At 54.3% G+C, this 14492-nt stretch overlaps 1 protein-coding gene across 6 annotated transcripts in view; it reads right to left on the reverse strand.

Annotated features, from left to right (window-relative positions):
* The window catches only part of PLA2G6 (phospholipase A2 group VI), a 56097-nt gene extending 41870 nt beyond the window's left edge, over nt 1-14227 (reverse strand). For 2 of the 6 annotated variants that reach the window (XM_081822433.1, XM_081822436.1), the window contains exons 1-3: nt 14120-14225; nt 3826-3860; nt 3473-3726 (exon numbers count right to left, since the gene is read on the reverse strand). In XM_081822433.1, coding sequence (XP_081678559.1) covers nt 3473-3681 — 209 coding nt within the window. In that variant the 5' untranslated portion in view covers nt 3682-3726; nt 3826-3860; nt 14120-14225. Of the gene's footprint in view, nt 1-3472; nt 3727-3825; nt 3861-14119 lie in introns of those variants that run through there. The other 4 variants (XM_081822438.1, XM_081822439.1, XM_081822437.1 and 1 more) reach the window with 4 other exon arrangements.
* Nucleotides 14228-14492: the final 265 nt, after the last annotated feature.

The raw sequence follows: 14492 nt of genomic DNA on the forward strand, positions 1-14492 counted from the left end.
GCCACTTCCCCTGCTTGTGCTTTCTCTATCAAATAAGTAAATAAAACCTTAAAAAAAAAAAAACACAGAACCACAGCGGCCTGAGGAAGAAGTCTAGTAAACCATACCTTCCTTCTAGAAACTGCAAAGGGCTGGGAGCAGTGGGGAGACCCCAGGATTGCTGCCCTTAGGAGAAGCCCAGGGCCCTGGCCCTTACTCTGAGGTCACACCCCAGGCCTTGGCATTGCCGTTTCTGCAGCTCTTCATAACCTCCCCTCCTGCTTCCCAGCCCACCCCCTCGACTGCCCTGAATCCAATAGTCCCCAGTCCCAACAGAGGACACGGCGCACAGTGGCCCTCCACAAATACTGCTGAAGCTTCAAGAATATCACATGCATCGCACAAACCTACGTGTGCCAGGCTCTTTACTGGGTGCTGGGGGTTGTACTGGGGCGAACAAGACAGACACAGCCACTACCCTCGTGGGGTTCGTGGCCTACCAGGAAGACGGTCTACCGAGCGCGGGGATGGAGTGCTATGGGACACGCAGCATGAGCACCTACTCTAGCCAGAAGGGCGAGCAGAAGTAAGGCAGGCAAAGAAGGGGGGAATGTTCTAGGCTGATGACGTAAGAGTCTAGGCGAAGGCCAGGAGCACAGGGGGCAACAGCTGAGACCAGAGGGAGAAGCAAGGCCTGATCACACTGGCCCTTTCAAGCCAAGCTAAGCAGCTGATATGTTAAGGAAAAAGGGACTTCTTGAGAGTGAAGCAGGGGAGTGAGTGATCGGATTTGTCTTCTGGAAAGATCACTCTGACAGCAGCTTGGAAGAGGAGGGGAGGAGAGCAACCAGACCACAGGCAGAGCAACAGGCTGGGAGGCAGAGTGAAGCTGGAGTCTGTGTATACAACGACCACAGCCTGGAAAGAGAGCCAGCAGCAAAATGGAGAATAACAGAAGCCTGGATTCGGGACTGGCACGTGGCTGCAATGCAGGCTACACTTCCCAGTCTCCCTTGCAACTAGTTGTGGCCATGTGACCAAGTAGCGGCCAATGGGATTCAGGTGGAAGGCATGTGTGCCACTTCTGAGAAGCCCCTGGAAAGGAGGAGAGTGCCCTTGTTCACCCTGCTCTTCTACCTTTCTGCTGACTGGAAAGGTGGCTGTGATGGCTGGATCTGGCATGGCCACCTGGGACCATGTGGTAGCCTAGAGAATGAAGGCCACACTTGGTGGAGCAACAAGACAGCAAGAGCCTGGGCCCCTGGGGACTGGGGGCCCCTGGGGACCACTATCTGCTGTGGTTGTCATTCAAGCCAAAGTTAAACATAATTGATGGAGAAGCAGCAGCAGACTCAAGATATGCTTGGCAGGGGAGCGTGACAGAACTCAGTAATGACCCGGATCTGGGGGGGCGGGGAGAGCCCAAGGGATCAAGGATCACTCCTGGGCTTCTGGGCTGCACAACCACGTACAGGGATGGTGATGCCATCTACTGAAATGGAAATGCTTGGGCAGGAGCAGGTTAGAAGAAGAGACAAGAGTCCAGAGCCAAGTGAGGGATGTCAGGAATTCCGAGAGGGGATATATGCTTGGCTTGAAACCCCACCCAATGCTCCCTATTCTGTCCAAACACATGGAAACATGCAGTGGCACAGAAAAGAGAAATGGCTTAGGAGCCAGAAGACACAGATTCTGTTTCTTCGCTGCTTCCTGTGCAACCTTGAATGACTCACTTATCTTCCTGAGCCTCAGTTTTCTTATCTGTAAAATGGGATACTGCCTTCCTTGTTTACCTCAACGGGTCACTGAGGATGTGCTAATATACCATATGTGAAAGTACTATAAAGTGCCCCCCATTAAGGGTAATAAATAAACATGTAGTTAATAAACTGCTGGCAAGGAGTTTAACTCCCTGGGATGGAAGTCTGCCCACAGTGGGGCTCGAGCTTTCTGGGACAGATCTGGAGTCCTGTCAAGGGACATTTACAGCTGACAGGACTTGGTGATGGCGGGGTGGTGGAGCCCCCAGGGCGGCACCTGGAAAGTAAGGCTGAGTGGTCCTCTGAAGACTGGACCCACCGCCCTGCTCGGCTGTGCATTCCATCAGCGGCCCTCAGCTGCGGGCCTGTGGAGGGGTTCCGGAGCCGCAGGTGGAAGCCTGCCCTGTCCTGACCCAGGCCAGCGGGATGGCCATCAGTTCAGACATCTGCGCCCAGAGTGTGGGACTAGCTCTGCCACGTTAAAACTGGTGTCCAGACTGGCTGCTGAGCTGTGTTCTTTGCCCAACCACCTGCTGTGGGGGCCTCTGCCTCAGTTTCCCTGTGGAACCAGACCTGAATTCTCCCGAATGGCCAGCCTCCTCTGCTCTCCTCCTGTTGCCTGGACCCTGACTCCCAGCTTGCCACTTTCTGAGACTCCTGTTGCCGTGCCTCCTCAATCAGAATGAGTCCAGAGGTTCCCTCTGGCCTCAATGCTTGCCAAAGCTCTGCACACACCAGGGATCCGGCCCAGGGCCATCAGCCTATGGGCGCCCCCTCACCTCCCACCCATGCCTCTGCATGTCTAGAACGACCTTATCCACTCTCCTCTGCCAGACACATTCCTACTCATTCTAGGCTCAGAGGAGCTCACCAGGAAGGGATCACCTCCTTGTGTCCCCACTGTCCACTTCTACCCACAGCTCTCCTCACACGGTTGGTACAATGCCTGCCTGGCATGTGGCCTCCACCCAAGACTGCACATACGGGCGCGGAGCATGTCTTGTCATTTCACAGTGCCAGCTAGGCCTGGCCCAGGGCCTGGGACTCCCGAGCCACTGCAGATGCCCAGTGCCCAGTGAAGGGAAGGATGGCGGGATGGCCAGATGGATGAACGAACGGAAAAAGGCCCATCAGCACTAGCCCAACTCAGGGCCAGTCTGCCAAGCTCCTCTGGACCCTGCATTTTGGATGCCTGGCCACTCCTCTCCCCTTATGCCAACCAGCCCTGCAGCTGGCTCAGCTCCTTCAGCCCTGTCCTGGCTTCCTACCCTTTCCTTGTAGCTCCCATGGGAGACCCCACATGCCCTGAAGAGTGACCGCTGTCCACCCCTTGTACTCTCCTGAACAACCACCCCTTATACTCTCCTGAACAAACCGTGATCGTCCCCTACAAGGCAGTCATGCCTTTAAAGACCCGGGGCTACAGGTGAACCCTGGACTTTACCTGATTTGACCCTTCTCAGCTTTCCTGTCCTTCCTCCTTCCCTCCAACTGCATGGGTGCCAGCCTGGAGGCAGGGAAAAGCCCCGCCTTCTAACCTCACACCCCCGCTGCGGGGACCCTGATGGGCCAGAAGGTGTAGGAGGGCCCTAGGAGATCCCTCTCCCCACCCTCTCCCACCCTTCTCCAGAGCCCTCAGATGTCAGGCCCAAAGAAGCTGCTTTTTGGCCAAGGGACCACCAGTCTGAGGAGTCAAAGGAGAGAAGTATGTGTGGCAGTTGACCATCACCCACCGGAATCCACTCTGTGAGTTCCTGGGGTTGACCAGGATGCAGTCCCAGGTGCGATTGGGAATGTTCTGGAACAGAATCAGCTGCCCTTCCTCCCGAACCCGGCCATTCGAGGTGTAGTCTGCCACAGCCACCTCCTTCACCCGGAACGGGTTTGAGAACAAGTTGCTGACGCTACTGAGGGTATTCACCAGGCGGCCGAAAAACTGCATCTTCTGCGGGGCAGGTGGGGAGGCCCCGCCGCCTGCCCCCTCAGTCTGGAAGAAAACGGGGTCTCTGGTCAGCTGGGCTCGGTCTCCCACGCCCACCTCACCAGTACAGCAATTTCCCGCACAGGCTCCCAGATGGCACCCCACCAGAGCTGGTCCTCTGATTCCGGGCCAGGAGGGACCTGGAAAGGGGGGGAGAGAAAGAGAGAGGCACTGAGTCGGGGGTAAGAAGGCCTGATGGGAAGTCAGAGAGCGGCCACCATGCCCAGGGGACCAGAACCATCCCGCTTCCTGGCCAGTTTCCCCACCAGAGCCTCAGCTTCCTCATCTGCAGTGTGGACCCTATTGCTCAAGGAGACGGGAGACAGGAATGCGTGTCACAGATGATCCTGTCCTGTCCAAAGGGAGGGGTTCTTACTACGTGAAGTCCAGCGCTCAGAAAGCTTGGCGTGAGTCATTTCAATTCTACGACTAAAACCAGGGTCCTGTCTTGACCAGATACAGCCGGGGGACCGGGATCGGCCCACACTCCACCGGGTGCAGGGGGACCGTGGGCATTGGTCTCCCAATTGTCGGCGCCTGCTCTCAGAAAACATGAAACCAAGTGCCTCAGAAATGAACGTGAACGTAAAGACTCAGCAACAGTGAGCATGTGTGTGGATGGAAACGTTATGTTGCAGACTCAAAGGGTCCCAGTTTCTGCTGTGGAAACTGTCCCTAGTTTGGATGACAGAATTAGAGGTCGCATATTTTCCTAGGTTCTCAGAAAGCGTACTGCATTCCTAAGGCAGTGCCATCAAAGCCGGGTGACATTTAGCTAGAGGCCACCCTCTGGCTCTGTGCCAGGAAGTCACCCACTAAAAGTGCAGCTCAGACACTGAGGACAGAGCACGGCAGTGTGGGTACCCCAGAGAATGGACATGTCCGTGGACACCGGTCACACTCTGGCCCAGCTGTTGAGGAGAGGATGGAGCTTAGGGATAAAAGGAAGAACAAGAAGCCTCAAAGAACCACCGACAGAGAGGAAGGGCCAGTAATGATAATTATACCAGGAGACTGAGCTCTTACTGAGCACTTACTAGGCAGCCGGCCCTGAGCTAAGCACTTTATGCGACTGTCCCCTTTCGGTCTCTGCAAAGGCAGAGGGCTGGAGCAAAACTGTGCTCCCATCCTCACCAGCTGTGTGTCCCTGGGCAAGTCACTTAACCCTTCTGTGTCTCAGTTTCCTTATCTGTAACACGAGAACCACAACAGTGCCCAATAACAGAATGTGGCAGATAGTAAATGCTCCATAGGCATGAGTCCTCTTCACTTCCATCGCCCTCCCTTTGATGCATAAGGAAACAAAGACCGTGACTGCAGAGCTTTGGAAGCACCCTGAAGCTTTGTAATGTCCTTCCTCTTATGATCAGTAGTAAGATCTGGTGTGAGCAGACTATGAGCCTGTGTCCCTTCAAAATGAGGACAATGCTTGGGGCACCTGAGTGGCTCAGTCAGTTGAGCGTCTGACTCTTGATTTCAGCTCAGGTCATGATCTCAGGGTTGTGAGATCGAGCCCTGCGTCAGGCTCCACATTCAGTGCAGTGTCTGCTTGGGATTCTCTCTCTCCCTCTGCTCCTCTCCCCGTTCTCACTCTCATTCTCTTGCTCTCTCTAAAATAAATTTTTAAAAAATGAGGACAAGCTCCCCTCTTACGTGCTGTGAGGATTAAATGAGAATGTTCTTAAGAATGTTTAGACCAGGGGGCACCTGGGTGGCTCAGCCGGTTAAGCGTCTGCCTTTGGCTCAGGTCATGAGCCCAGGATGCTGGGATCGAGCCCCACATTGGGCTCCCTGCTCCGCGGGAAGCCTGCTTCTCCCTCTCCCACTCCCCCTGCTTGTGTTCCCTCTCTCGCTGTGTCTCTGTCAAATAAATAAAATCTTTAAAAAAAAAAAAAAAGCTGTGATTGAGGAACTCAGGAAGCACATGGTGGTATTACAGACTCTGGGGCATCAAGTCCACGGTGCTCTCTGTGCTGGTTGTGGGCTGTGAGTTCGGCCTGCAAGGCCCCTGCCTCCCCGTGCAGCTTCTCCCCCTTGGTCCCACCCTGTCATGCATGATTGCAGAAAGCAATGCTGCCTCGCACCTCCTTCCCTCTCCATGTTGACTTGTCTGATACGTCCTTCCTCTCCTTCATCCTCCTGCCAGACGTACACTTAATCACACTAATCACACCGAACACTCATGTGCCTCTCTGTGCTCTGGTCCTGGTCCAAGAACTTTACATATACTAATCTTTCATCTGGACCACCACCCTGGGGCGCCTGGGTGGCTCAGTCGGTTAGGTGCCTGCCTCTTGATTTCGGCTCAGGTCATGATCTCAGCGTGGAGTCTGCTTGAGATTCTCTCTCCCTCTCTCTCTGCTCCTCCCCCTGCTTGCATGCTCTCTCTCTCAAATAAAATCTTTCAAAAAAATCTGCACCACCACCCTACGAAATTGTCACATTATCCTGATTTTACATATGAGAAAATAAAGAAACAGAGAGGTAAAGTAATGGGCCCTACGTCACACAGCTAGTAGGTGAAGGAGCAAGAATTAGAGCCAGACAGCTGGTTCTAGATGGTCGGAGCTTTTTAAGGGCAGGTACTCAGTCTTTTCCCCTCTGTACACTCACCCCCTCGCACAGGTTTGGCCCCTAGAAAGTCTGTTAAAACATAATTTAGCTGAGGGAAAATTATGCCACAAAAAATAAGGGTGACAGAAAAATACCAAAATACTATGAGGCTATTGGGTTTATGGGCCATTTTGTTTTCTTTTTCCTGTTTATCAAATGGTATGGAAAATGCTTCTTCTTCTTTTTTTAAATGATTCTATTTGTTAAAGAAAGTAAGACTTGTGTAGGGCGCCTGGGTGGCTCAGTTGGTTAAGCGACTGCCTTCGGCTCAGGTCATGATCCTGGAGTCCCTGGATCGAGTCCCACATCGGGCTCCCTGCTCGGCAGGGAGTCTGCTTCTCCCTCTGACCCTCCCCCCTCTCCTGCTCTCTCTCTCGCATTCTCTCTCTCTCAAATAAATAAATAAAATCTTTAAAAAAAAAAAAAGAAAGTAAGAGTGTAGGCTGAGCCCCTGGGGCCCAGGTCTGGGGAGATGGGGGCCCGGGGGTCAGGCCCAGCTTAGAAAAGCAGCACAGAGGCTTCCCAGAGAGCAGGCGGGAGGTACCGGGAGAGGCGAGGTGCTCCCAGGCACCTCCTGGGGGGCATCAGGAGCACTAGCACCCATGAACCCACTTGGGGTTTAGGGGAGAACCATGGCGGGGATCCAGCTGGACGGAAGGAAGTCATCCCGCCCCAGGGGAGAGGCACCTTCCTCAGGGTCCCCGGGGCTGGTGGTTTAGGGCTGCCTCCCACACCTGGACGGCAGCCTGGCCACCGAAAGGACGGGCCTGGCTCCCTCCCAGCCTTCCAGGGTGGGCGTGAGGGTGAAATGACACAACGGAGGGAAAGTGTCCAGGATGCTGGCCGACTGTGGGCACACAAACAGTGGCCATTGTTATCACAAGGTGGAAGAAAGGAAATGAACCCCCCTGGGCCACATCCTGGAACAATCATAACAGACCAGCCCGGAAAGCGGCAAGTGAGAAGTAGACAGAGCGCATGCTTCTGCTTCCTTCTCGGCCGCTGTGCTCTTCCTCCCATCCCAGCCCTGACCTCAGAGCCCAGGTTCTTTCCAGCACAGCTGCAGGGGGGTGGGGTGGGGAGGGGAGTGCGCAGCTGGGGAGCGGCCCCCTCCCTCGCGGCTTCCTCCCCCTCTCGCTTCTCACAGCCCCTTGCCCTTGACCTCCCCACAGGGTCAACATTTGCTTTTACCTGCTGACAACTGTTCTCTAGGGCTCCTCACCTGGGCTTGCTCCCTGCTCACAGGTGACGCAGGGGACACCAAGGTCACATGACAGGGGCTGTCCGCTCCTGGGCACCGCAGGCTTGGAGCAGCTCTCAGATGCCACAAGCAGGAAAGCCACGAACCCAAGAGCTTTTGCGGTGAGGGGGACGCTGACAATTCTGCCTCTCCTGCAGCTTCCAGGTGTTGATTGTGTCTGCCCTACGGGGAGGCCAGAGATTTCTGGCCTGTTCTCCTTACTTTTCCTCACCTGTCCCCTGTCAAAGGCCCCCGCCTGCCTGCTTGATTCCTTCAGGGAAGGCTTAAGAAGCTGCTGCTGGAGAAGGCAACCCTAGAGGAGAGGAGCTGTAAGGCAGGAAGGACAAGCATTAATGTCCCCATTTTAGAGATGAAATAATGGAGGCCCAGAGAGGCCTCAGACTGTGGGTGTTGGAAGGGCAAGTTAAAGTGAGATGTGTTGATGGCCACCAAAAAAATAAACAAAAAAAGCAGCAGTACTGGGGTCAGAGGGAGATGGGAACAGACAGGTGGCATCTTTGGTGAGCTCCCCAGAAGTGGCCGGTTAGGTTCATAAAACGAGTAGTCACAGGGGGACCCAAACCCAGTCCCTGTCCCCTTGAGGGGAAGAGTCGGGAAAGGATGGGTGCACAAGGTGACTCTTGAGCTGAACTTTGCAGTGGGAACCCGGGCAAGAGGCCTCCCCACAGATGGAGCGAAAGAGACTGTAAGGGAGGGCACGGGGACAGGAGCCTGCGTGACCTGGCCGGGAATGAGCATTTTCCTCGGGCTTGGGCGGCACACAGGGAGTTATGGGCACTGCCGTGGTCCACACGAATACTGGTCACCACGGACCCATCCTGCCGGCATCCGCTTTAGAGTCGTGCTCAGAGCCAGCCTGCGACCTGGGCGCTTTATGACAAGTTTGTGGATGAGGCTACAAGCTCAAGAAGCACAACAGGGCGGGGGGGTGGGGGGGGTGGGTAGCGTGTGGCTGGTTACAGGGGTGGTAGGGGAGAACCCCGTCCTCAGATGTCTGCTTCCACCTCGGCCACGAATTCCCTGAAGGACCCCAGGTAGGTCTCAAGCAAGAGAGGAAGCGCAAAGCCGCCAGGCCCTGGGCCCCGTCCACCCACCTCCTAGTCTGGACTGTTATCTCTTTCAGAGAAAGAGAGAGAGGCCCTGAACTGTCAAAGTTTCTGGCCTGTCCTCCCTGGAATGTCCTCCCCTGACCCCCTTCGCTCCCATCTCTGCCAGAGCCTCTGCTTGTCCTTCAAGGCCCAGCGGCTCCCTATGGAGGCTCAGAGCCCCAGCTGGTCCCTCTCGCAATGCTCCCAGCTTGTGTTATACCCTTCGGGTCCACAAGCACCTTGAGGGCCAGGCCCACCATCCATCCCTACAAGCCCTCTGTGCCTACCACAGGATGCACATCGGATGCTTACACCTGCCCAGAGGCTCCCCATCACCTTCCAGGGTGAGCCCAAGCTCCAGGGCGGGGGCGGAGGGCGGGGGTGAGGAAGGCAAGCATCCACATGACCTGGCCAGCCCACCTCCTGCACCCCTACTCCAGCCACGCTGCACCAGAGACCTCCCAAAACATACCACTCTCACGCCTCCATGTACCTGCTCGAACTCCTGCCTAGATTGTGCTCCTCACTTTGCTGTTAGATAAATGAATAAACCCTTCCTGTCCTTCAAGAATTGGCTCACATGCTACCTCGTCTAAGAATCCTACCCTGTGCCTCCCCTCCCCTCAGCCCTGGGGGTGCCCTCACCCTGCCCAGGGGCTCCCCCAAAGGAGCATTTATCCTGTGATAATGATGGTGCATCTGTCGGTTTGGGTTGCCCCCCTCTTTATTTTTTTATCCGAGCACATACCATGCTGTTCCTGATGATAGTGGATATTTAATAAATGTTTGGTGAATGAGTGAGGACAAAGGAATAAGCCACCCTAAACCCCCAGGGCCGGCACCTCCAAGGCACCCTCGACTCCTCTCTTACTCCCTTGCGGGTGGTAACAGGCCACACACCCTATTCCCCACCCACTCCGGGCTGCCCAGCACACCACCACCTTGAAACGCTCAGAACATTTGTGGGGCACTGAGCTCTGGGTCTGGAAAGTCTGGCTTTATATACCTGAAGTTCATTCAGACTCTAAGCAGGGACACTCTACGAGCCCTCTGCTTCCCTCTTGACGAAGCCTGGCCAGAGGGGCAGGACAGCTGCCCTGGAGGTGCGTGACAGGATCACATTGGCAGCCAGGCCAGGAAGCTGACCTCACATGACTGGCCTCGTGGGGGATCCTGGGAGCACACGCAGAACCGCTCGAGTTGGAAATCAGGCTTCCCAAGCCCCGGCTGCTTATGACAGGATGTCCTATGATTGGAACAATTGGCACAGGCCAGCGACCCCCTCCTGTGCAGCTGAGGTCTCCCCCATCCACTGCCCCGGCAGGATCACCCAGGGCACCCAGCCCGGCCCGAGCACCGCCGCCTTCCTTCCTTCAGCCCCCACCAGCCGCGCCTCTTGGTACATGACCGCATCACCTCCGCCCTCTCGCAAGACCACCGCACATAAAGCACAGGGTTCCCACATCTGTTAGCTCTCCTGAAGCTCACAAATGCCCGTGAAGGAAGGCAGGCGCGGGTGTTATCCCTGTCTCGCACATAGGGAAACTGAGGCCCAGAGAAGGAAGTGGGAGGTGTTGCCTGGCGGCTGGACTCATGGCTTCTTCCGACTCCTGAACTGCACTAGGCAGAGGGCCTGCAAACAGTAGGTGCTCAATTAGTGCATGAGACCTGACGGAAGTAGGGGTTAGGTCAAATGTCCTTTCCATCCCCCACCCAAGCCTCTGGGCCTCCAAAGCTGCCTCTAAAACAAAATGGTCCTTCAAATGTTCTCTCCCACCCCAGCTCATCCCAAACTCATTCCTAATGTGAGTGAGGAAGGGGAAAGGGCTTGCCCCCATCACTTTACACACGAAGCAACAATGCTACAATCATCCAGCACCCAGTGAGCACCCGGTGCCTCTCCAGGTGTCAGAGGTAATTACCACATTTAATCCTCAAAACACTCCTACGAGAAGGTGTACTTCTACTCATATTACACGCAGGAAACTGAGGCACAGAAGCTTATGTGACTTGCCAGGGTCTGAACCCAGTTAGTTAGCATCCGGAGCAGCATCTCGTCATCCTCAAACCTGCCTTCAGGAGAAAGCCTGAATGGAAAGTGGCTGAGTGGCTTGATTTTCAGCCTCTTGTCCTCCAAAAGCTAAGGCTCGCATCTAAAAATGCACCGCCGTTCATATGAGCCAGAGTAAAACGCCCTTCAAGAAAGGAAAAGGTGTCTTTTTCATTTGCCTCGCTTAGCACGACCACTGCCAGCAGCAGACTGACCCCCTCGTGCTGCTGAAGCTCCCAAGGACAGGAGACACCGATAACTTGAAGAGATCGTTGGGCTCGTGCCTAGGTACAGGGTGGCCCATTTTATGAATCATTTTATGATTCACTCTATAAATATTTATCGAAGACCTACTCTGGGGCAGGCATTGTTCTAACTTCTGAGACTTCGCTAGTGAACTAAACAGACAAAAATCCCTGCCCTCCCAGATCTTCTACTTTAGCGAGAGCTAAATAATAAAGATAAATAGGCAAAGCATATACATAGGTTTTAGATACTGCGTAAATGCTGAGAAGAAAAGGGAACCAAAGAAGGGGGATAAGAAATGCCAAGGTAGAGACTGAAATTTTAGACAGGGTGACCAGGGAAGTCCTGACCAAGAACTTAACCTTGAATAAAGACTAAAAGGAAATGAGGCCAAAATCTGTGTGGATATCTAGGTAAAGAAATGTCCAGGCAGAGGGAAGAGCAAGTGCAAAGGTCCTGGGGCTGCAGCATGCCTGATGAGTTCCAAGTACAGCAAGGACGCCAGAGAAGTCAGAGAAGTAACAGAGTGCCAGGCACACATAAGCGAGAGAAGCCATCGCAGGGCTTGGAGCAAAGCAGTGACATTAGCACATCACTGGCTGGATGAGGGGTGGAGAGAGGCTGCAAGGATAATCTCACAGCTTCAGCCAGAGCAACTGAAAGAAGAATACTGCCATTTCCTAAAGACGGGAAAGTAAGTGGGAGGGACAGACATTGGTGGAAGGTGGGGTAGGGATGAAGGGGATATATATCAGCTTAATTCTAAATACCTTTAACTTTGAAAGGCCCACATTTGAGATGTTGAGCAAGCAATTATATAAGTGAGTCTATCATTCAAGGGAAAGATCTAGACTGGATTGGAGATATAAATTGAGTAGAGATGGTACTTTTTTTTTTTTTTAAAAGATTTTATTTATTTATTTGAGAGAGAGAGAATGAGAGACAGAGACCATGAGAGGGAGGAAGGTCAGAGGGAGAAGCAGACTCCCTGCCGAGCAGGGAGCCCGATGCGGGACTCGATCCCGGGACTCCAGGATCATGACCTGAGCCGAAGGCAGTCGCTTAACCGACTGAGCCACCCAGGCGCCCGAGTAGAGATGGTACTTAAAGCTATGACACTGGATGAGATCACCTGAAAAAGAAAAATGAGGATGGACTAAAAAAAAAAGAGAGAGAGAGAGAGAAGAGGCATGTCAGGCATGGACCTATGAAAATGTTCTCCGAGGAGCCACCCTCTTACAAAGTGAAGCTCTTGTAACAAGGTCTCCTCTTCACTACGGCCCCCCTCACCCCTTCCACACACACCCAGCACACGTGTGCAGACACGCACACACAGCACTTCCTCTGTCTCTTGGTGATGTCATTCTGCTGAGTGAGAAGGAAATTCTCATTGAGGATACTATCACCTACTGAGAAAGTAATCCGTGGAAGGGAGAAAAAGTGACCCGGGCACCGAGACGACAGCAGTGAGCCTCACACAGCGGGCCAATCACACAGGCTGCAGGGTTTGCAGGTTGCAACTCCAGTCTCATCAACTGGTGTGACCTCAGGCAACGCATTCGCCCTCTTTCTTATGTTAAATAGGAATAACATTGCTATGTCAAGGGCAATAAACAGTCCAGTGATATTTGTTAAAGAAATGAGGAATTAATGAATGGTAAAAGCAACAACAAACAAAAGAGCCTGACTCACCGCAGCTGATCAATAAATACTGTCAAATGCTAAACGCAGACAGTGGGCCTTCTACTTGTCTTTCCCTCCTTCTTTTGTCTTTTTTTTTTTTTTTTAAGATTTTATTTATTTGCGAGAGAGAGAGAATGAGAGACAGAGAGCATGAGAGGGAGGAGGGTCAGAGGGAGAAGCAGACTCCCTGCCGAGCAGGGAGCCCGATGCGGGACTCGATCCCGGGACTCCAGGATCATGACCTGAGCCGAAGGCAGTCGCTTAACCAACTGAGCCACCCAGGTGCCCCCTTCTTTTGTCATTTTATCCCTTTCCCTTTCCTGGCTGTGACGCAATAGCCAAACCATTGCTTTGTCTTCTACATTTTCTCAAATTTTCAACCTCACAGCAGCCTTACAAGGGCAGGAAATATAATCCCTGTGTCACAAAGAAACTGCAGCTTGGGACCGAAAACAGCCTCCAAACTCCAGGTACATTTTAAGGCAGAGACAATAACAAAAACACTGCATTCAGCCCACGGGTGGGGCTCCTGTGTTGCCAAACCAAACCTGCCTAACATCCTGTTGGGTGCGTAAAAGGGCAGGTGAAGCAAAGACCCAGAAGCTCAGGGGAAGGGAAGGTATTTGTTTGGGGTCACATGAATAGTCCATTAAAAAAAAATGGGCACAGATCCCTGAGCCTTCCTTGTCCCACACCCACGGACCTGCCCATTCCAGTGGCATGGTCAAATAGGTCACGCCTTCCAGATCACCAGCTTGCAGGCCATCTCTGGAAGCAGGAGGTGGACACAGAGTTGGTGGGTTGGGAGACACTGGGGTGAGGAGGCTATGGGGAAGGAGGGAGCATGGTGGGGCGCCGGCAGAGATGAAATCTGGAGGCAAATGAGAGACAATAAGCAGAGAGAAGCCGGTAGATGGGAGTCAGAAAGGGGGGGGAGAGTAAAATGGACAAGAGGGGAGACACAAACGGAGAACTGCAGAAAACAGGGGATGTGGGGGATCAGGTGGGAATACAGAGGCAGAAAAGTCGGGAGCGCTTAGAAGGGCACAGGAAGGCAATGGGACAATCAATGCGTCCCAGAGTGAAAACTGGGGGCCCTGAGAGTTGGGAGGGAGACGGGGATGGGATGACCAAGGAAGTCAGTGATAGGCGGGAGACACACAAGGGAGACGGGTACTAAGGAGGGACCCAGGGCCGAAGCTGGCCTCCCTGGTTAGGTCACAAGTTCGAAATGAGACAAGAGCTGTCACAGGTGGAAGTTGGGGGCGCTGAGGGATCAAAGGGCGGAAGCTGCGGGCACTCAGGTCACACAAGGGTCAATGGAGGACACGACTAACAAGCGGGGAACACAAGGGAGGTCTGAAGGAGGGTGGGGGTGGCGACCACCGAATCTGGGGCGCCGAGGAGGTTTGGAGAAGGGCCCCCCCCAGGCCCCGCCTCCCCTGCGCCGTCACTCACCTCGGCTTACTCAGCACTTCTACTTCCTTCTACTTCCGCAAACAAAGGATCCCGGCCCCACGTGACGGCCCGGCCACCGCCCTCCGCCAATCACTGAAGCCCGTCCTCCGGCCGCCGCTGGGGCCCCGCCCCCGCGCCGCGAGCGGGGGCGGTGCGAGGAAGGCGGGGGCGGAGCTCCGCCATGTTTCCTAACTGCCCAATGGAAGGGGCTCCCAGAGCCGAGGGAGGCCGGGCTTCAGGCTGGAGCCAATCCTCCGCGGCGGGGCGCGGCCACGTCTGTGCGGGGCGGAAGGTCCGCGTGCCGGCTCGTTGGCGGACATGTTGATGAGGGGCGGGAGTCTCCTCCTCCGCCTTCCACCTCCTGAAATGGTCT

This window comes from Leptonychotes weddellii, chromosome 5, assembly GCF_054177405.1.
Source record: "Leptonychotes weddellii isolate Sample4059 chromosome 5, ASM5417740v2, whole genome shotgun sequence".
NCBI lineage: Eukaryota > Metazoa > Chordata > Mammalia > Carnivora > Phocidae > Leptonychotes > Leptonychotes weddellii.